This window comes from Molossus molossus, unplaced genomic scaffold (assembly GCF_014108415.1).
Source record: "Molossus molossus isolate mMolMol1 unplaced genomic scaffold, mMolMol1.p scaffold_m16_p_6, whole genome shotgun sequence".
NCBI lineage: Eukaryota > Metazoa > Chordata > Mammalia > Chiroptera > Molossidae > Molossus > Molossus molossus.
In genome coordinates this window covers 8,943,153-8,965,717 of record NW_023425399.1, presented here as the reverse complement: position 1 = coordinate 8,965,717, position 22,565 = coordinate 8,943,153, and the positions used below count along the sequence as shown (strand labels likewise).

Genomic DNA, 22,565 nt, shown 5'->3' with positions numbered 1-22,565 from the left:
AGGTAGAGTGGGAGGGAGAGAGAGGAACAGAGAGAGAGAGAGAAACATCGATGTGAAAGGAACACATCGAGTGGCTGCCACCCGCACAACCGACCAGGGCCGGGGCAAACTGCAACCGAGGTACGCGCCCTTAGCAGGAACCGAACCCGGGTCTCTCAGGACCGCAGGCCGACGCTCTAACCGCTGAGCCAAACCGGCCAGGGCTGTTTTCTGTATTAAAATGAACTTTTCTTATTAGTAAAGGATGAAAAGCATATGACTGACTGTTCCAAAGCAGTTCATTCTGCTTTTTCTTTAGCTGGTCACCTTTTAAAGCCACTTATCCTACATTTTTTTTTTTTTATTGACCTTTACCTGAGGATATTTTTTTCCATTGATTTTTAGAGAGAGTTGAAGGGAGAGGGGGGAGGGGGAGAGACAGAGAGAGAGAGAGAGAGAGAGAGACATCAGTGTGAGAGAGACACATTGATTGGTTGCCTTCCGCTTACTCCCCAACCGGGGCCGGGTAGTGAACCTACAATCCTAGGTACGTGCCCTTGAGCAGGAATCAAACCCATGACCCTTTGGTGTGTAGGCTGACACTCTAACCACTGAGCACCACCGGCCAGGGCTGTCTTACATTTTTAAATGCATGCATTTTTTGGGGGGGGTGTTTTTTTTGGTCTGTCTTCCTGCTTGATGTTTTAATGAGGTAGGTACTTGAACGTGGTCTGTTTCTACTGAGCCTGAAAGATGAATTACTCCTCATTGATGGGTTTATTTCTTAATTACACAAGTTTCATGCCCCTGAAAATACCCATTTTATATTTACAGGAAGAAGAAATGTTTCGTCCAAATATGTTTTTCCTTCTGTTGCTTCCACCTATTATATTTGAGTCGGGATATTCATTACACAAGGTAAGACCCAGGCACACATTAGGGGTTTTGGTCCAGGTGGCTTCTCGAGTTTGTAAGGCAAGGTCCTTAAAAGCCTGGATGTTAATTTCGCAGTATTGTCTCCACGCGCACATCCTGGGTGTGCATGGTAGAAGCTGGACGGGACTGCCTCACTTGTGGACAGGAGCAGACATGGTCAGTGGGCTGCTTTCATAGTTTCAGGCAGTGTGCTCGTTAAACTAGTATTTTCCACAGAGGGGTGCTTTGCCTAGGAAGGTGGTAAGAGTGATTTCAAATGGTAGATGGATGACACATTGACTCTTCTTGTTGGACACAGACTGACACGTGTGAATAGGATAGACTGTGTACTGGGAGAACAGGGACATGGGCCCTGGGCCTTTTGTTTCTCTCAGCTCATCACGTGGGGCCTTTCTACTTCCTTCGCTCATTCATCCTTCAGTGTCTCCCCTCTCAGTACCTGCCCTGGGCCTCAGCTCCCAGCTGGTATCCCCTTCTCCCCACTTTTCCATCTTTTCCCTTCTTCTGCCTGGCCCGGCTGCTCTGCACAGGCTGGAGCCCCCTCCTTCTACCTAGTCCTTCAGCTCCCACCCTTGGCTACCCGGCTCCACCCTGAAGAGCGGCGTCACTGGCCCCTGCACATTGCATTTGCCTTGTCATTTCTGGTCTCTCGTCCTCCAGCTTCCCTTTGGGCTCTTTCTGCCTGGGTGGGAGCATCTCACTTTTGAGCCAGTTTTGTGTGTATGCATGGGTGGGTTTTTTTCTTTGCCTATTCTTTAAATATAAAGGTATTTAGGTTTTAAAATAGATTATTCAACTTAAAATGTTAGTAATACAAAAGTTATTTTGTGAGTATGATAAAAAGTTATGAAGGTTGAAAGCACTAAGGTTTATCCTACCCTTGGAGAGAGGCAAGAGCCTGGACTTTGGAGCCTGAGACCTAGATCTAATCATGTGCTGCCCCCTATGGATTCTTTTTGGGTATAGTAGAAATTAAAAACAAAAAACAAAAATCCCAGAGAACCCTACCTCTCAGGTTGCTTTGAAAGTTACACTAGATGAAAAAATGTATTCAAAGCGCCAACCACCTCATTAAATCAACGGTAGTGCTTCTTGTTATTAAGAAGAGTATCTGTTGTTACTAATATCAATGTTCCCAGTAGTGTTATGAACACTAATATAATAAACTTGAGAGTTAAATTTGTCAGGAGAGTTTTGGTTAAAACACAAATTAATCTTTAATTTTTCACCTGGGTACTAAAGCAAAAATATTCTAAGATGTTCAGTTCAGATTTTTTTAAATTGTTATTTTATTTTATATCTATCTATATAAAATGTGAAAAGGGATTTTAATGTAAAAAAAAAATCCAAGTCTTATAAACCATTACTGACATCTGGTAATTCTTAAAAAGAAAACAAGCAAGAAAGAATTGAAGGTCAATGTCTTTTACTCTCTCATTTTATAAATCTTTAAAAGAACTATCAGTAGATTATGAAAATATTTCAAAATGTTGAGGAAGCGGATTTGATTTTAACTTAAAAACACAACACCTAGATTACTATATTAGAGCATTGAAAGTTTTATTTTCTAATTTTTTTGGAGGGAGGGGAAATAAACTTGCTCAAAATTTGAGGAAAATAATAGTTTCTTTAAAAATCATTTCTTGTCCTGGCTGGTTTGGCTCAGCAGTTAGAGCATCAGCCCACGGACCAGAGAGACCCAGGTTCGGTTCCTGCTGAGGACACGTACCTTGGTTACAGTTTGTCCCCAGCCCCGGTTGGGGTTGTGTGGGTGGCAACCAGTCAATGTGTCTCTCTCACATTGATGTTTCTCTCTCCTGCTCTATCTGAAGATAAATGCAAAAATGTCCTTGGGTGAGGATAAAAAATAAAATAAAAATAATTTCTTAACTTGGGGTGGTGAACACATATAATACAGATATATTATAGAATTGTATAACTGGAGCCCGTGTAATTTTATTAACCAGTGTCACCCCAATAAATTCAGTGAAAAACAAAAAAATATTTCTTTGAAGATGGCTTTCCAGCAGAAATAGTGATCATGTATGTGAAAGGGACCAATGTGATATGGAAATATGAATTAAGAAACTGTGTCCACTTCTTATCCTTCCCCAAAGAAGACAGGAAGTCAACGCTGAATGTTTTATTTTAATATTGCTGTATTTGCTGATGTAAATTTGGACTTGGAATAAAAAATTCAGTAAGACTATTCTAAGTTGATATATACTAGGGAGGCAGGTACTGGCTCTTTAAATTATTAATATCATACAAAGAATAGGACAATTATGTCAGAAACAGATAAATTCACTTTGTATAGCAAAGAGAAGTTCTTATAGTATGGTAACTTGTATTTGGGTAAAATTTCAATATCCAGATTGATATTAACCAACTATATATATTTTCTCAGAATTAGCTCCCTACAAACAGATCAAAACTTAGTTTAATCTATTTTTATTAAAAAAATTTTTTCTTTGATTTTAGAGAGAGGAAGGGGGAGAGAGAGAGAGAGAGAGAAACATTGATGAGAGAGAACATCAATTGGCCACCTCCTGCATGGCCCCCACTGGGGATTGGGCCCACAACCTGGGCATGTGCCCTGCCTGGGAACTAAACTGGCAACCTCTCTTGGTGCCTGGGTTGACGCTCAACCACTGACCCACACCAGCTGGGCAGTTTAATCTATTTTTAAAATAACAAAATAAAGCAGCTTTTTTGCAAAGAGAAGCTCATAGATGAAAGCCTTTTGTTTAGGAAAAAAACAAATCATCGTGTTTGCCTTGAGTTTTTTTAAAGTTCTTTGTGTGCTAAGGATTGTTATGCCAAGCAAAGTAATTGAATGTCAGATTATGGCGAGCCAGATCAAAATCGCAATGAATGTAGCAGAGAAACCTCCTTAAGGAGGTAGGATTAGTGGGCTGTCAGGGTTGAGCTGAGCACACCCATTTGAAGTGAGCTTTAAAATGTTAGTCCCTGTTGTCTATGGCTTGACAGTTCCTGATCAAAAAGATGGGATCCCTGGTCCACAGTCACAGTCAAGGTGTCATCAAGGTTCCCTGGTGTTGCTCCTAAGTGGATCCACAGGATTCTAACAAACTGCTACTTTTCTTAGTTTTATGGAAATTTGAAAGATGTTACCATGCTACTTGGACTCAAATATTTTCTCTTAAATGCCATATAGAGGGAAATATATTTTATCTATCATTTATATATGATGATGATGATACTAATAGAGTGAAATAAAAAATTGTTTAAAAGACCTAGACAGAAAAAATAAGTTTCTAATAGTATAACCTTCTATCTTGACAGTCTTTGTAGTAATGCACCTTTTCTTTTCTTTTATCTTTATTGTTTTATTTTGTTTTGTTTTATCCTCACCCAAGGACATTTTTCCATTTTTTGTTCAGAGAGGGAGGAAGAGAGAGGAAGAGAGAGAGAGAGAAACATCGACGTGAAAGGGACACATCGAGTGGCTGACACCCGCACGACCCCAATCGGAGCCGGGGACAAACTGCAAACTAGGCACATGCCCTTAGAGGGAACCAAACCCGGGACTCTCTGGACTGCAGGCCAACGCTCTAACCGCTGAGCCAAACCGGCCAGGGCTATCTTTATTATTGTATTACAGATGTTCCCTCCTTTTCCCCCATTGATCCCCTCCTCCCTGCTCCTACTACCTTTTCTTAATTAAATGAAAAATTATAATTGTATAAACTTTGAATTTAGGTCAGACATGAAACACAGTTAATTCCTTTGGTACCTATTCATTGGGCATCTTGCATCTAATAGGCATTATGTCAGTGGCGTTGTACAAAAGCAGATGTGGTCATTGCCCCTGTTGAGCCTGCAGCCCAGTGGGAAAGACAGATATCAGTCAAATAGTTAGATGAATAAATATAAATTTCAGCCATATCAAGTGCTGCCAAAAGAGAGTCATTGTGCATTAAGAGCATAGAACAGGATCTCACCTTGCTGAGAGATCAGAGAAGGCTTCCCTCAGGAACAGTGAAAATGTCCTGAGACCTTAGGATGATAAAAGCTCATCAAGCAATGAGGAAGGAAGTGTGGTCCAAACCCAGGGAGCACGGAAAGCCACCATTATGACTGGCCCCCAGAAAACAAAGAGGGAGGTTAGAAGTCTTCACAGGGATCGAATCATCCAGGCTTTGGTTGAATTTTAGCTGCATTTTGAGTGGAAGTGGGGGATCAGAGTGAAGGTAGCACAATCAGATTTGTCTTTTGCAAAGATCATTCTGGAAGCCTTTGGAGAGAGGAGGGCAAGGAGCCAGGACTGGTTGAGACTTGTTAGAAGCTATTGCAGTGGCCCTGGGAGAGGCGATGATGGCTTGGGCAAGGCGGTGGAGACATGACGATGGAGAGAAGCAGGGAGATGTGAGTGACATGGGGAAGGTAACGCCACTGCCTAGGCTCTGCAACAGATGTGGGCGTGAGGGAAGACTCCCAGGGTCCCAGCTTGCCAGACAGGGTGGGCGATGGTGCCTCTCACAGAGAATCAAGCACGTGTGGGGGCAGTGCCGTCACTGACTGGACCAGCTGTTCTAATCATTTCTCTCATTTCTGCTCTTTCAAACAGGGTAACTTCTTTCAAAATATTGGTTCCATCACCTTGTTCTCTGTTTTTGGTACAGCAATTTCCGCTTTTGTAGTAGGTGGAGGAATTTATTTTCTGGGTCAGGTAAGAAAAACATCTTTGAAAACCTTTGAGAATCTTACATTCTTAGAGCTGGTGCAGGGAGGTGGGGTAGGGACACCTCATGGGGCCTGGGTTCCACATTCGAGGTGAATGCTCCTCTGGAATGACCTCCAGACTCATGTGAGGCACAGTCAGTCATGTTAAAATTGTTTCTCAGATTCCTCGAAGAGCTCTGATGTCTGGAATTGAGTGAATCTTCTCCATAATCATCAGAAGTATTTGTTTGCTCTTACTTGCAAAGCAACATTGTCTTAAGTTGGAATACCTGAAGATAAAGAAGATTAGATACCATCAAGATCTTCAGATTATAACAATATCAGTTTTGTTGTTAGGTATACTAAATAGGGCAAATGCTCTTTTTTTGTTTATTAATCCTCCTGAGGACACCTTTGCACGGATTTTTTAGATAGAGTAGGAGGGAGGGAGAGAGAGAGAAAAACAAACAAACTTCAATATGAGAGAGACACATCAGTTGGCCACCTCCTGCATGGCCCCAATCAGGGCTGTGGATTGAACCTGCAACCCACGGGCCAACACTCCAACTGCTGAGCTAGACTGGCCAGGGCTAAATGCTCTTTTTTTTTTTCAATTGATTTTTTAGAGAGAGAGAGATAGAAACATCAATGTGAGAAGGAAACATCGATCGGCTGCCTCCAGCACACCCCTTATTAGGGATCCACCCAGCAACCGGGGCATGTGCCCTGACTGGCGATCAAACCAGGACCTCTCAGTCCATGGGACAACGCTCAATCCACTGAGCCACACCGGCCAGGCTAAATGCTCTCTTTTTAATTAAAATTTATGTTTTAAAAATCAAAGATGATTTTGAATGTGTTCACTCAATTCCAACTTGTCCGTCTGTAGACTTATATACTCTGGATTTTTCACAGTTACTAAACCAGTTCCCAGTGTCATCAATTGGCTGTTCTGTACTTGGGGTACAAATTACTCGAATTCACTTAAATCAGACCCACCTAGGAAGGTAGTGTCTCTGGTTTGCATTATGCACACCCATACCTGTCAGTTCTTTACCTTTATGGTCAGTAACGGAAGTTTGCCTGCCCCAGTTCTGTAAAGTAAGATGGAGGTTCAGGCAGCTGGGTGGTGTGCAGATTTCTCTTATGTGTGTTAGATGTGCTTGCTTCTTTTGATGGCTGGAGGCTAAAAACCATCCATCTGATTTCACCTTCACTGCTGCCTCAGTGGCACCAGAATAAATCTGTCTGTCCTGCAGCCTTCTTCAGTGCCCATCTTCCAGTACCAAATGGGAATACACTTCAAAGAAGAAAACTGAAGTTAATTTAGCTTGAAAAATGTAGCATGCTTTTTCATACTTCTGTTGTATGATGATCGGATGCATATTTAAATGAAAGCTTGGGAGTTTTTAAAAATTTTCAAGTGGTTTGAGGACTAACGATGAGTGTCCTTATCCCTTTGTGATAAAGCACTAATGGACATTTTAATCTTCTTGGCTGTTCTCCAGGGGATTTTTTTGTGTCTGTGTGTTTGTGTCTTTTATTTTACAGGCTGATGTAATCTCTAAACTCAACATGACAGACAGGTAAATCTTTCATACTCTAATACCCATGTGAGACTACTTTTGAGATGGGGGAAAAGCTTCTCCACATTAATTCCTGGGTGTAATACCTCTCTGTTCTTTTTCTCTTTTTGTTTTGCTGATTATTTCTCTGTAGAATCTGTTCTGAATTAATTTGGGTCTCTGAAATGAATAAAAACTAATCAAGGAAATTTTGAAGATCTCTAATCAGAGCATTGATAATTGAAATTATTAATTTAGTTTAAGCTTTGGAGAGAATAACTCATGACCTTATTGCCCCCCCGCCCCCCCCCACACACCACGTGCTACACCATTGATTTATTATGAAGAATCCTCTTCAACTGATTTATAAATCTTTTCAATGGCCACAATGAAAAGTTGTCTTCTTGATGGGTTAGGGATAGGAGTTAGGGGAAGTGAGATGTAAATCTTCACTCTGGGATTTCCACCAGTTGGGGGGGGGGGGGTGAGGGGAGGGAAGCAGACAGATGGGCTCTATTGCGCATGTCCTCCTCAGTCTGAAGCTACACCAGTAAGCTCTCAGAGCTGCTTTGCCTAGGAGCCCAGTCCAGGAATTCCCATATTGTCTTTGCAAGAAGCCACCTAGGCAGCTGTCTCTGAGAAGGTACCAGATCTAGTGCTGAAAAAGTGCACATGCAGAGTTCAGCCTGGTTTCCCCGCTCTGAGAAGTCCAGCGAGGATGCAGCCCTGCTCTGTGTTTCTGCGTCTCCTAAGTTCTGTCCTGCGGGGGCTGGTGTGGCTGCCACGCTAGGAAGCAGGGTGAGCGCTCAGCCCCGGGACACTCCCATCAGCCAGCCACCGCTTTCAGCTTATAGCAGCGCCCTGGGGACTAGAACCTGGAGCCCTTTTCCTGGGAAATGTGCCTCTGATAACATTAAGTCCAGTCTCATTTTTCTCCCAGGGACGTACATTTCAGAGCTTTGATTGTAAGATAGTTTTGATATATAAACAAGTAGCAAAAGTCACATTTTTATTCCATAAGGAGTTGGAAATAAAACAGAACTTGTCACAGACAATAGTTGGGGGAAAGCAGGAGGGGGGTGGGAGTGGGGAGGAGGGGGGAATGGGGGGACATCTGTAATACTTTCAACAATGAAGATTTAAAAACAAACAAACAAAACAACACAGAACTGGTACCTTGCATGGTGTAGGTATTTTGCCAGTAAAAAGAAATGTTCCAAGCCCAGTTCAAGCAAAGTAAGAGGTCACAGCGTTCAAGCCTTTAACCTGTTTGCGGGCAACTGTTAGAGATACAGAAAATGCTTGGCAAATTCTTGTAAAATTGAATTGGGCTTTTGGTTGGGATGTTCAGAGGAGATGAGTAAGAGAATTAATTGATCCTTAGACAAGCAGATTAACAGCCAGGTAGTTTCTTCCTCCATGGGCTGACACTTCGTTTCCTGTGGAAAATGGCCAGCATTTGCTTCTTTTTTTTTTTTATTCTTCACCTGAGGATATTTTTTTACTTATTATCAGATAGAGTGAGAGGGAGAGAGAGAGACAGAGAGAAACATCAATGCGACAGAGCCATATGAACTGGTTGCCTCCCGCACGACCTGACCAGGGCCGGGAACGAACTGCAACTGAGGTACGTGCCCTTGACCACAACCGAACCCGAGACTCATCGGTCCATGGGCCGACGCTCTAACCACTGAGCCAAACTGGTCAGGACAGCCAGCATTTGTAAACCTACACTGCTGCAGGGCCTGGCAGAACATGTCACAGGGGAAGCTGGCCAGGTGGCGACAGTGAACTGGAGAGCACGCCCTGTCTGAAGGAGACAGCCATGTCTCAGCTCCACCTAGTAATATTTAAGATTAAAAATACGTATCTAGTAATTCTGTGGGCCCAGAATTACTAGATAGTTTTTTAAATTTTTCAAAAGAGGCCAAGTTTTTAGATATTAATAGGGAATTTTCTGGTTTTCCATGTTGACAGTTTATTCAGTTTTTCAAAACACCATGTAGGTCAAACATGGGACCCACAGACCTCTGCACTAGAGAAAACATTTTTTTTTTTTTTTAATGAAAACTTTGTTGCATTTTATTTTAGTGATATTTCTGCTGGAGAGAGATTTTACTCATCGATACACCCTGAATTATTTCACCATCCTAGACTGTTTCCTTTTTGTTTTCTTGATGTCGCTATCCTTTGAGACGATGGAATCAAGAAAACACACTTTTAAATTAAACTTCCAGCTTCTGGCGTTTTTTAAAAAGTGGGTCATGAAGGGATGAAATGGAGCAACTGATGGCAAGGTCAAATGACCCCCCAAACTCAGGCCTCTTGATGACTCAGGCAGTTCATAGGTCAGACTTTTCATTGTCCTGTCAGATGCTCGGCCCCAATTTAGATTCCCAGCCAAAGGCAAATGTGTTACATAATTTATGAAAAGCGTTTTCCCCCAACCCTGTGTTATGAAAATCTCAAACTTGCAGCAAAGGTGGACATTGTACAATGGACACCCACGTGACCCTGAGTCTATCTTTTCCATTTCAGTGTATCTGCTTTAACACAGACCTTTCCATCTCTCCATCCTTCTATCCATTCATCAGTCCCCCTTCTGGTTGCTGCTCTCTGATTTCCCGTTCAGGACGCCACAGTGACTGTGACAAAGAACATCAGGCAGGCCTCTTCCAGTGCAACTGAAGCCCAGCGCTAAGTAGCTTTAGCAAAAAAAAAGGAAGTTTGTTGGTTCATAGAACTGAAGTGTCCCCCAGAGTAATGGCTTCTGGCATGACAGTTTCAGGGGCCCACGATGTCAGGAATCTCTCTTTTGCTGTCTCAGTTCAGCTCTTCCCTGACTGACTTCATCCTTGGGCACATTTGCCCCGTGTGGCAGCACTGGTGGCCCTGGGCTCACCGCACCCTTTAGCCATCCCTGCCAAAAGAGCCGTCCTAATTCCCCTGACTTGGTACATGCCTGGTGATGGCCCTCGTTCAACAAACGTGGATCCCTTGCTCACTCCTGGAGTCCCATGCAACTGCATGGATGGAGAGAAAGTAGGGGAGGTAGCCCCCCAAAGGAAAACTGGGTGCTATTACCAAAACCAGGGTCCATGGGTGTTCAGCAGGGAGAACCACGTCTGTCTGGTCTGCTGCACGGCCCTAGGGATGGAGGGAGGGGCCAGTTGAGCCGAACAAAGTCACACAGCCCACCAGATGATCCCAGAGCCGTCCCCCATGCCTCCACCTCACCCACCACTTCAGAATACACTTTCTAGATCTTCTTTCTTAGAGGCCCTTGCGATGTTGCCATGGGTGATGAGAGGGAACAAAAGAAGAGAAACCAGAAGGTCTATGTTTGGGTTGCAGCACAAGGGCCTCAAGGCCAGCTACCAACCAAACAGGGCCTCCCAGGTTGGCAGTCCCTTATTACCTACCCTCTCTCCCTGCCTCCATCCCTTCTGCCTGCCTGCCTTCCGCAGATCTCATTGGGCTATGCTTAGTACCAGTCCTGGGAATACACCTGTGACTAAAACACAGTGCCCGTGCACCTGGCACTCATGGTGCAGGTGAGAGGCAGGTAGAGTCACAGCTCATAATATGTATGACAACTTTTGTGAGGACAGAGAAAGTCTGGGAACTGGGGTCTGAGCTGAGACCATCTTTTGGGTCTGGTCCTCAGCTTGGGATCCAGAGACTCCTTGAGGTAAGCAGGCTCTCCTGCGTGAATTCACATGAATCAAACTCCCAGGGAGCTACCCAGGAGACCAGAATGCTAGGTTATTGATTTGCAAAGAGAACTGTAACAGGCAGGGCAGCTGAGCATCTCCTCCCATCAGCACCCCTCTCCCTGCACCAGGAGTCCAGTGACCATCCAGGGCTGCTGCTGGTGGCAGCGTGGACAGGGCACACTCCATCCCCAGGCCAAGTGGCTCCCTCTTCCCTCGCAGACTGCAAGCTGGCGAGGGTGGGAAGCAGAGGTGGACAGTCTCTGGCTTCCATCTCTCGTGCAGGACTGTCCCACTGGGGCTCTGTGTTTGGCCTTGTGTTGTAGAAGGGGCCGGCCGGCCATCCTGCTGGCGTGGAAAGAAGGCAGTGCCAGCCGTAGCAGTTTGAGGGGCCAGGAAGCTTGCAGGAACACTGAGGTAGAAGAAAGACAAAGGGCTGAGAACGGATCCCCCAGACCCCTCAGGTGGCCCATGGGGTGATCTGGCGCTGCATCCCTCGCCACCCTCTACCATCTCCTGCCACTCGCCTCACCGTGCAGCTGCCACACTCGCCTGTTTATTTCTCAGGCAGCCGAGCCGACTCCCACCTCAGATCTTGCCCTCTCATTGCCCCGGTTTCCTGTGTAAAACGTGCCATTTTCTGAATTGGTCTCAGTCTCTGGGTATCGCTATATCTAGTGGTGTGGTTCGGGGCAGCAACTCTGAGCCAGTAGATCTGGGTTTGAATCCTCACTCTGCCATTTGTTAGCTGTCCATCCTTGGGCAAGTTCCTTAACAGCATTGTCTCTGTTTCTCCTGTGTAATCGGGGCAGTAATAGTACCAGCTCATACAGTGGATCCTTGAGTTACTATATGTAAAGTGTTTAAGTGCCTGGAACATGGTGTCACATAAATGTTTGCTTTACTATTAGCGTCAGTGCTTGAAACACATTAGGCCATTAATGCATATTTGTTGGAGGTAATGGGCACTGTCGATGAGAGCAGCTGGCCTGGTGGGAGGTGGCACGGGGTGGGGTTGGTGCCTGTCAGCCAAGCCGCCTGTCCTCTGAAGCTGGGGTTGCTGCTGGCATTCGTTTAGATGTCACAGATATAACTGGAGGCTGGGGTCGGTCACAGGTGGTGGCAAGGGCAAAGCAGAGGTCAGGCCCAGGAGCCCATGGGTCATTTCGGGGAGGCCCTGGAGCCATCATGGTTCCAACTGCTCTGACCAAAAAAGCTGGGGAGTCTAATGCATTTAAGCAAAAGTTTTCCATCCATCACTGGTCAAAATCTTGATACTTACAGGGAGAAACGAGGCCATTCCTAACAACTCTTAGAGTGGGCACTTCACTGCTCCCTCACAGTCACTCCGCAGATACCTATTGTAAGAGGGAGGAAAGACGCCAACTTTGCCATTACTTCAACTGCAGCGTGTGTACTGTTACACCACATGCAGTCCCCGGCTCTAATGCTTTAACAGTGGACCAAGTGATGAACGTTACAGAATATCCCCTTCCTGTTCCCTTCTTTACAGTTTTGCATTTGGCTCCCTAATTTCTGCTGTTGATCCAGTGGCTACTATTGCTATTTTCAATGCACTTCACGTGGACCCAGTGCTCAACATGCTGGTTTTTGGAGAGAGTATTCTCAACGACGCGGTCTCCATTGTCTTGACCAAGTAAGTGTGCTCTCTTCAAGGGACAGAACTGAAGGTCTTTGTAACAAAGGGACGGGTGTTTCCATACAGCTCTGTATGCAATTGCTTGTCCTCTGGGTGATCAGTTCACCTGTTTCATCTTTCTGTCCTGACATGCCCGAGGGATGCTGTCAAGGTCCAGATTGATCCGCCTTTTATGACCTACCTTTTAGCAGTAGTTTTGAGTGCAGCTTCTCGTCTGCATTCCTGGGGTGCTTATTAAATGTAGTGTTCCCAGGCCCCACCCTCCGCTTCTAAGGCAGTGACTGGTCTGGGGTGAGTCCTAAGAACTTAGGTCTTTAATCATTTCCCCAGATGGTGATGGGGCAGCCCATTGAGGGATTAGAGTTTGGACTGCATTGTTGTAGACAACAATAGACAGAGGTTTTACTCTCTCACTTAGGAGCTGTTGCAGGTCATCTTTCATTTCACAGCTATAAAAGAAAGTAGTGATACTAATAGGCATCCCTCCTTAAGATGCTGTTGGGTGAGTCACTTTGGAAACCGCAAATCTTATTTATATGTCCATTGGTATTACTGCCCTTGTTGATAGGATTTGAGAAATTAAAGGTGATTCATAAAATGTCACTGGGAAAAGGAAATGAATTCAAGATTATTTCAAATGTGTTTATCTGATGCAGGGCTGTTTCCTTGAACGCTACATTTTGTGGTGGTCATTAGCGTGTGTGGGCAGGAGACCCAAACAGTTCTGCAAAAAAACAGAAAAGGCACCAATAGTCAACGCAGTTGGAGGAAAGAGCCCTTGTACAGTGTATCAGAGATGAGCCATGAGAATTTTAGGAGCCAATCAGTGTTCTGTTAGAGAACAGAATTTTCATGATCTGAATTCTGACTTGTTTCCTTTGTCGCAAGGTTCCTTGCTAAGTATAACATACTGTGGTAGTTAGCATTTTATTAAAAGCTTTATCATAGACCACATTTGAAATTCTTACATTGGACTAAAAGGATGTTTTGTAGTGGAAAGAGCCCAGATTTTGGAGTCAGGCTGACCTGGGTTCAAGGCCTAGTGAAGCCACTCAAAGCTGTGTGATCCTGGTCAGCTCTTCCACCTCCCTGAGCCGCAGGTTTCTCAGTAGTCTAGTGAGGGTGATAATGCCTCTGCCGAGGGTGGATTTAAGTATGGAATGGTTTAGTATGGTGCTATGTGAAAAGCGTCTGACATCAATTAACGTGAGACCCTTTCCTCTTCTACTCCTGCCCCCGTTACTGTTTCACTGTTTACCCCATTTTTATCCTACTTTTGTAGGGAAAAACTTACCAAAAGTTGCTTAATTGCAAGAGGTTCTCAGCAGACCTAAACAATACAAACTTTAAAATATTTTTGTCTTTCTAAAACTGGTACATTATAGCCCAGCCAATGTGGCTCAATGGTTGAGCGTTGACCCACATACTGAGAGGTCGCTGGTTCATTTCCTGGTCAGGGCACATGCCCAGGTTGTGGGCCAAATCCCCAGTGGGGGGCTTGCAGGAGGCGGCCCGTTGATGTTCTCTCTCATTGATGTTTCTATCTTTCCCTCTCCCTTCCTCTCCCTCTAAAATCAAAAAAGAAAAAGAAAAATTTTAAGTAGTACATATATTCTTCTTATGAAATTTAGAATACACACAAGCAAAAAAGAAATATTACCTGCATTATTACCCAGAGATAATTACAGTTAACAATTTGGTAGAAGTATACATATATTTTATTTAGATGGGCTTATATTCCATATACTGTACTGTAGCTTTTCCATTAAACAGAGTTGATAAAATAATCTTCTGTAATAGCATATACTGGTTACAGAGTATTCCTTTCTATGGATTTGCTACGACCTATTTAACCTATTCCCTGTTATTGGCTTTTTAAGATTTTTCTTGGTAACAATTTCTATAGCTTCATTAGGAAATTTTCATACATCATGCTATAAGACCTTTAAGAAACCCGATGGCAATATTTTTTTCTTATGTAAGATCTACCCTGAAAGCTTCTTAGCTTTCTGGTTTTGACTTTTATCTCATATTCTAGCTGCACATATTGAACATTTGTGATAAAGAATTTTGCCCAAATTGGAGGTGACATCATTGAGTTATTTTTATACATTAGGAGCTAAACTCAATGGCTTTGTTTCTAATTTATTTTGTTTTTAAAAATCTGTCAGAATTAGGATCTTTTCTGAGCTTTTTCATGTCTCTTTGCTACAAAAAGGCCGAAGATTAGGAGATATTTTATTTTTAAAATGAGAAATGATGGGATCATTCATTATAAGTAGCCAAAGGCTTCCTGGAAAAAGTGCTTTTGAAGTTGGAGATCACTTGTGATGATGGTCCCCCAAACTGGACCTGTGGACCACATGCACATATAGTTTGCAGCCCCCACCTCCAACACCCCTGGGACACAGAAGTCACTGACCTACCACACCATCCTCACTGACTCCAGACCTGCTACACATTAGTTGTCCACCATCAGCATTTGGTGAGGGCCCTCTGTGTTCCAGACACTGTTCGAGACCAGTTGGACTTGACAAACTCAATCCAAGGTGAAAGATGCTCACAGAGAAGTGAACACAGTGGTGCAGGGGGGAAACAGTCACTGGATTACAGAGAGGCCCTTGGGCAAGCTGTCTTGTGAGCTATTTGAGACAGAAGAGGGAGATAGGGGAGAAAGAGGCATGGTAGGCCTGCCCAGTTTCCGCATTACAGGTTGGAGCTGTTGTCCGCTTTCCTTGATTCTCACATAGAATCACGTCTTGTTTTTAAGGGTGTACGTCATAAGTGATCATTTTCAAAGTGATCTGACACATTTATCTTTGCAACTGAATATAGTAATGAATTGCCCCTTTTTTTAATGTTTTCACCTTCATCAGTGCCAGAATGCTGAGTATCTTCTGTTTCTTCTTTAACTTTAATTAAATTATTTTTGGCTTTGATTTGTTACTATGACAATACTTAAAATAATTGCTGTAGAGGAAACCTTTTGTTCTCTCCAGCTACAACTTAAGCTCATGAAATAGATCCTGAAACAGCATTGACTTATATTCTTGAGGTGTGAGAAACATGACCTGAAAAAATAAAATCCAGGCCAGAAACAGTCCAAATTCTACTTCTATTTATCTTGAGTTCAGAAACCATTGGCCTAAGCCTTCTCTGCGTAAAAAGAGAGCAGTGACACTAGTCAGTATACCAACCGAGGAAGCCATATGAGGTGGGTGCTAGACACTGTGTGCATGTGGTCCACAGGTCATTTGGGAACTGTGGGTGATCTTAGCCTTTGAAAGCACTGTCCCAGTAAGAACCCTTGTTGGATCCCAGCATCCCCCAAGATAGCATGTTAACCCGTGATCTACTAGGAAAGAAAGGGAGTGGGAGAGATTGTGCATTTAGGTGAATTTGGAAAACATTTGTGTGAAAAAATGTAGATTAAATTTTTTGCAGGACTTCTCAGAACCTTTATTATGTTACATTGTACAGTGAAGTGCCATGAAAGGCTTCTTGAGGTTACTTGATCAAGCTACTCTTTTATCAGAGATTATCTTGCTTTATAATTATACCAGTTCATGAAATTCTGAATAATGAAGCTGAATTCTTTATTGTCTATTGACAATTCTTCACTTTGTTTACTGATTCAGCAAAAATGGATTGAGTGTCTTTTGTGTGCTAGGCTCTGCCTTAGGTCCTGGACATATGGCAGTTAAACAGGATTGGTCCTCATGGAATGATTCGTTTCCACATGCTGTGGAGAAGGCAGCAGAAGAGCCTGTAAATGACTGGCTATGTGAAGGGGTCAGGGCAGGTGTCCCCGAGGAAGTAACACTGACCGTAGGTTCTGAGAAACAAACCGGGAAGTTAGCTGGGGCCAAGGAGGAGTGAAAGGTGACTTACAAGGAGGTGCCAGTGACCATGGGGCTGTCCCTGGATGAGGAGGAGATGGGATCAAGAGGTATGCCAGGGAGAGGAGTCAGACTGAAACGACACAGAGGGAGTGGGCCCGGAAATAGAAAATATCTGTGGCCAGGAGGCCAAGTTAAGACCAGGTGACCAGAAGGAATGCAAACATGTCACCACCCCTCCACTCTCTACTCAAAAACCTAGAGGTAGTTAATGTTTTCTCCCTTCTAACTGCCTGCTTTAACTACTGACCCGCATGCACAGTTGGTCGAGGTTTGACTGCTAGACTTGCTAGGGCGGTGGTAACCAGCAGGCCGCCATCTTGCCCCAGCAGCACACGCGTGACTGAAGTCACCATGCCCCGCAGCAGAAAAAGGAAGTCATCCCACCCTGAAATGGAGAATTTGCAGGCCTAATTTTTTCAAAAAGCCTGCCTTATTGTGTAAGCCCAGTTTGTTGCCAGCCTGTAAAAGCAGCCAAGCAGAGCCAGCCCCGGAGTTGGTTCAGAGGACCATCATTGCCTCTGTGCTGCTGTCCATGTGCTCGGGCACAACCCTAGTAAAATCTGTCTCAGATTTCTTTGGGGTTTCCTCTCAATTTCTGTCTCAGGGAACCCAAGAACCTCAACCCATTAACAAGGTTATGCTAAGAAGACTAGGCTTCCTCCTACGCAGCAGCAGGAAACTTGATGGGTTTTGAACAGGCCGATAACCTGATGAGGTGTGAATTGTATGAGGATCATTTAGGCCACTGAATGGAGAACGGGTTGGTCCTAGGAAGACAAGGAGGTATATAGAGAGCAATGAGGCATGAACCTGGGGCAGCAGACAGTAGGGCAGGGAGAGAAGTGAATGGATTTAAGAGACAGTCTGAAAGGGAGAAACAGACTGTTTAGGAGAAGGGCATTTAATGAGAGTAACTCCATTTTAATGGTATAACGGTTTTCCCTTGGGGGATAAAACCAACAATTGAATTTAATGGCTTCTGATAGTTTTACTTTGTTCTGTTACAATGAAAGGGAAGTTCTTTCCATTCTTCCTCCTAAACCCACACTCTCTGAACCCAATGGCAGTTTTTCTTTAGGTGGCTCCATTCTAATCTGACTTCATGCCACAGCCTCAGTCTCAGTTCTTACCACAGGGTCCCCCATACTGCAAACACTCCCCAGGGCCTTCAGGATGAAAAACCACCTCCTTAGCCTGGTTCCTCAAAAGCCTTCCCCAGGTTCTGCGCTGCCTGCTGCTCCGGCCTCACCTCTTGCCACTGTCCTCCCCACCGCACAGCCCCTTCTGTTCTGTGTCTTAGCCGTACTGACCTGTGCAGCAGCGCCCCAGAGTGCGCGGGTATTGTCGGGCTCTGCCTCTGCCCAGGGTGCTTCCCTCGGGGTTCTTTCTCCTCCCTAAACCCAGCCCGTGTGTCATGAAGAGTCTCCTTGAGGCGAGATGCCCAACTGTGTGTCTGTAGCCCCTTTGCTCTTACCCCAGATGGTCATTAGCTCCCATCTCATTAGACCGGGGGAGCTCCTCAAGGGCAGGGCCTTTGCGCTCATCTCTGAACCCCCAGAAACTGCCACAGCGCCTGGAACCAAGCAGGGGAACAAATGAACGCGTGACTCACTGAATGAATGATGGAACGAACGAATGAGAGAATAATCAAGAAATAAGTTTTGAGTTCTAAGTTAATTTCTAATAACTTTGTCTATAACATTTTAACTTCTTTCTGTTTTTCTTTTATTTCCTAGCACAGCTGAAGGTTTAACAAGAAAAAATATGTCAGATGTCAGTGGGTGGCAAACATTTTTACAAGCCCTTGGCTACTTCCTCAAAATGTTCTTTGGCTCAGCAGCACTTGGCACTCTCACTGGCTTAATCTCTGCATTGATATCCTTTTATACGATGCATATGCTTGGCTGAGAAGGGTATTCTTGATTATATCCACTGAGCAGTTCTGTCCGGTTCCTTGAGGGCACCAGTTCTAGTCTAAGGTTGTGTTTGATGGAGAATTTTTATCCTTAGTTTTGGTTTGAGAAGCCCTTTAATTTAAACTCAAGGATTTTTAAATTTAACATGAAAATTTTAGGGTGTCGTTTTTTTAAAGCTTAAAAAACATGTCCGGCTGGGGTGGCTCAGTGGTTGAGCATCAACCCATGCACCAAGGGGTCACCAGTTCAATTCCCAGTCAGGACACATGCCCAGGTTGTAGCTCCAGTAGGGGGCATGCAGGAGGCGGCCAATCGAAGTTCTCTCTCATCGATGTTTCTTTCTCTCTCTCCCTCTCCCTTCTTCTCTCTTAAATATCAATAAAGGGAAATTTTTTTTTAAAAAACGTACACTATTGGATATCAGATCTGATTTGGGAGGCTTCTTAGTTCCTAGAGTATGGTAACTGCATTCAGATGATTTTCATTTTCTGCTGTCTCACTTTTTTTTTCTATCTTCACCCGAAGACATTTCTCCATTTTTTTATTCAGATAGAGTGGGAGGGAGAGAGAGGAAGAGAGAGAGAGAGAGAGAAACATTGACGTGAAAGGGACACATCGAGTGGCTGCCACCTGCACAACCAACCAGGTTCAGGGACAAACAGCAACCGAGGTACATGCCCTTAGCGGGAACCGAACCCGGGTCTCTCTGGACCGCAGGCCGATGCTCTAACCACTGAGCAAAACCAGCGAGGGCCTGTCTCACTTTTCACATTCAAAAAATTAGAAATTAATTTCCTTTGAAAACATCAAATTGAGAAAATCTGGAAGTGTTTATCCCGAAGGACCAGAAAAGAGACTTTCAAAGTAAGCTCATCTGTTTGCACTGATTTTCTTGCTGAACAACCCGTAAGCTTTTCCAGCCAGAAAAGGAGCGAGGCTTGTGAAGGCCGATGACACCGTCCTTTGTTGCTGTAGAAAATTCATCGTGTTCATAATAGGAATAGACACCAGCCCATTTCTGTGCGAACCTAAGCCTACATTTTGGGGAGCTGGCCACCTGGCCCCCCTCCATGAGCAGTTTGTCGCACAGGTGGCTGGAAAAGCCTCTTTTCCCTGTGACCGGCATGTCTGCCGTCCTTTCGAGTTTTCCCTTCGACTCCTTTGTTCAGAAGTCTAAAGGCTCTATTGAGTTGATTGACAGCTCTCATATTGTACCAATAAACAGAATGGAAAAGAAAACTTTTTCCAGCTCAATACTTTCTTTCATATTTACTTTTTTTCTCAAAAGGGGCAGGGGGAGCATCTACTGTAATGAAGCCGGTGAATGGGACTGTGAGCTCCAGCATGGGCATGTGGACAGCACTGGAGTATGTGGGAGACTCCTTTTTCAGAAGCACGAGTTTGAAAATCTCCAGAAGTAGGAAAGACAGCCCTTCGATGGGGCATTGAACCCAGGGTCTAGAAACCCCATTAGTCATCTCATCTGATGGAGGAGGAGGGAGGTGAAAGGGTGACAAGGCCCTGGAAGGGACCTGGCAGTGTGGGCTATCCTCGGCCCATCTGCAGCCCAGCTTTGCCCCCACTGCCTTGGCACATTATCTGCCTTCCAAGTCAGCATTTTTCTAAAGAATTTTTTGGGGGGCGTTAATCCTCACCTGAAGATATTTTTCCATTGATTTTAGATATAGAGTGGAAGAGGAGGGAGGGAGGGGGGGGAGAGAGAGAGAGAGAGAGAGAGAGAGAGAGAGAGAGAGAGAGAGAGAAAATGTGTGTGAAATGTCAATGTGAGAGACACATCGATTGGTTGCCTCCCACATGACCCCAACCTGGGCTGGCAGTCGAACCTGCAACATAGGTATGTGCCACTGACCGGGAATCAAACCTGTGACCTTTTGCTCCATAAGCCAATGCGTTAACTGAGCCAAACTGGCCAGGGCTTAAAAGATTTTTTTAATTGACTTTTAGAGAGGAAGGGGGAGAGAGAGAGAGAGAGAGAACATCGACTGGCTGCCTCCTGTACGCCCCCTAATGGGAATTGGGCCCAGAATCCAGGCATGTACCCTGACTGGGAATTGAAACCTTTTGATGCATGGAATGAAACCCAACCAAATGAGTCACACTGGCCAGGGCTCAAGTCAATCTTTTTAAATGAGCTAACTTAGGTTGATTTTAATGTTCCCTCCACCATTTGCCTCAGGCATTTATATTTCTTAGTGTGTCAGCTTCCCTTTCTCAAAACAACAGTCTCCCTGCAAAGGAAAAAAAAAGTCCATGATGACAGGTTTTCAACTAACATTAGAGTGTTCCATAATCTTTTGTATCTGTTGTTTAACTTATATCTGGAAGGCAGCAGTTTTGTGACTTTACTAGATCTTCCTTCAACTGTCCCTTGATTCTTTTCCCTTGACAACTGTCATTTACGTGCTAAAGCATATTGACTTGAGGAAAACCCCTTCCTTGGAGTTCGGCATGATGATCATTTTTGCATATCTTCCCTACGGGCTCGCGGAAGGAATCTCCCTCTCGGGTAAGTGAACGAGAGCACTGAGGTGCTAGGTGATGGCATGCTGTCCTGCTCGGTGAGAGAAGCTGTGTCATCTGGGCCACTTTCAATCGCAAGAGGCAGTCACAACTCAGAACTTGCAACAAAGGGAATCCGCTGGCTCCTACATCTGGATTTACCCCTGGCTGGATCCAGGGCCTCTGTGTTGTCACACACTTTCTCTTTACCAACCATCCTGTAGCAGATCAGAATATCACTTCCAGTTTTGCCTCTTTCCCAGAACAAGAGCTCTGAAGAGTCTTTCCCCTGGAACCCACTGAGCTGCATTCTATCACTTTAGTTTTCTTTTACCAGAATGTCATATAAGTGAAGTCATATATTATGCAGTCTTTTGTGTCTTACTTCTTTTCAGTTATAACACTCCTGAGCAACATCATGTTTTTGCATGTATCACATTCATGATTGCCTCTACATTCTTGAGCACATAGAACATATTTATAACAGCTGTTTTAATGTCCTTGTTGGTTAATTCCAGAGATCTGTCAATTCTAGGTCTGTTTCTGTTGATTGATTTTCTTCTGTTTGTAAGTGATAAATTGCTACGCCTTGCTTGCCTATTAATTTTCTATTGGAGGCCAGTCATTGTGAACTTCATTATGTTGTTGATTATTCGATTTTAGTATATTCTTCATAGAGTATTGGATTTTATTCTGCCATATATCTAAGTTTCCTGGAATCAATTTAATCCTTTTGAGGTTTACTTTTAAACTTTATCAGGACAGGTCCAGAGTAGCACCAGGAACTACTGCACTGTCCTTCTGAGGACTCCAGCTCATGTCCTGTGTAATATGAGGTCACTCCATTCTGGCCCTTGGGAACGCAAACTATTCCTAGCCTTGGGTGTGCTTGGGGAATTGCTTGACCTATTCCTTTTTAGTGATTCTCTCCCAGCCTCTGGGAATCTTACCTCATGCATGTACAGATCAGTATCAGTCCAAGATTCAAGGGGACTCCATTGTAGCTCTCTCTCTTTTTTTTTCATCCTCACCCGAGGACATTTTTTCATTTTTTGTTCAGATAGAGTGGGAGGGGGAGAGACAGAGAGAGAGAGAAACATCGACGTGAAAGGGACACATCGAGTGGCTGCCACCCGCACGACCCAACCAGGGCTGGGGACAAACTGCAACCGAGGTACGTGCCTTTAACGGGAACCGAACCCGGGTCTCTCTGGACCGCAGGCCCACGCTCTAACCCCGCTGAGCTAAACCAGCCAGGGCAGGAGCTTTTTTTGTAGCTTCTCCTCTCTGGTATTCGAGCTGCTTTGGCCTCCCCCAACTCTCATTTGTCTTCTCTTCTCAGCAAGACTGAGAACGCTGGGCTGGGCTTGGGGTTCCACTGCCTGGTCCTCAGCCTGGAGTCTGCATCCAGGCAGGAAGCTGGACCGGGGCGTGGAGTAGCAGTGGCCACCTTGTTTGTTCCCTTCTATCAGGAAGGGATAGAAGGGATAGTCCTGCCCTGCCCTGCACCACTGTCAGAAGACAGTTCTGTTCTATATCTTTCATCAAGTTTTTTAGTTGTTTATGGCAGGTACAATAATTTATATTACGATTATTTCCTCATGGGCAAAGTGGAAGTCCCCAGTGATTTTTAATGACCCCGTTAAACAGATTCTTTCCACAGATCACTTTCTGGAATCACACATGGA

At 44.4% G+C, this 22,565-nt stretch overlaps 1 protein-coding gene across 10 annotated transcripts in view; it reads left to right on the top strand.

Moving 5' to 3' along the window:
* SLC9A8 (solute carrier family 9 member A8) overlaps positions 1 to 22,565 on the top strand; it is a 73,258-nt gene that overhangs the window by 26,836 nt on the left and 23,857 nt on the right. For all 10 annotated transcript variants that reach the window (XR_004957017.1, XM_036244092.1, XM_036244093.1 and 7 more), the window contains 6 exons: positions 814 to 897; positions 5,507 to 5,608; positions 7,153 to 7,187; positions 12,393 to 12,536; positions 18,178 to 18,316; positions 20,779 to 20,884. Coding sequence is in view for 9 of the 10 variants with exons in the window: in XM_036244092.1 (XP_036099985.1) it covers positions 814 to 897; positions 5,507 to 5,608; positions 7,153 to 7,187; positions 12,393 to 12,536; positions 18,178 to 18,316; positions 20,779 to 20,884 (610 nt within the window). In the remaining variant the exon portion in view is untranslated. The remainder of the gene's footprint in view (positions 1 to 813; positions 898 to 5,506; positions 5,609 to 7,152; positions 7,188 to 12,392; positions 12,537 to 18,177; positions 18,317 to 20,778; positions 20,885 to 22,565) is intronic.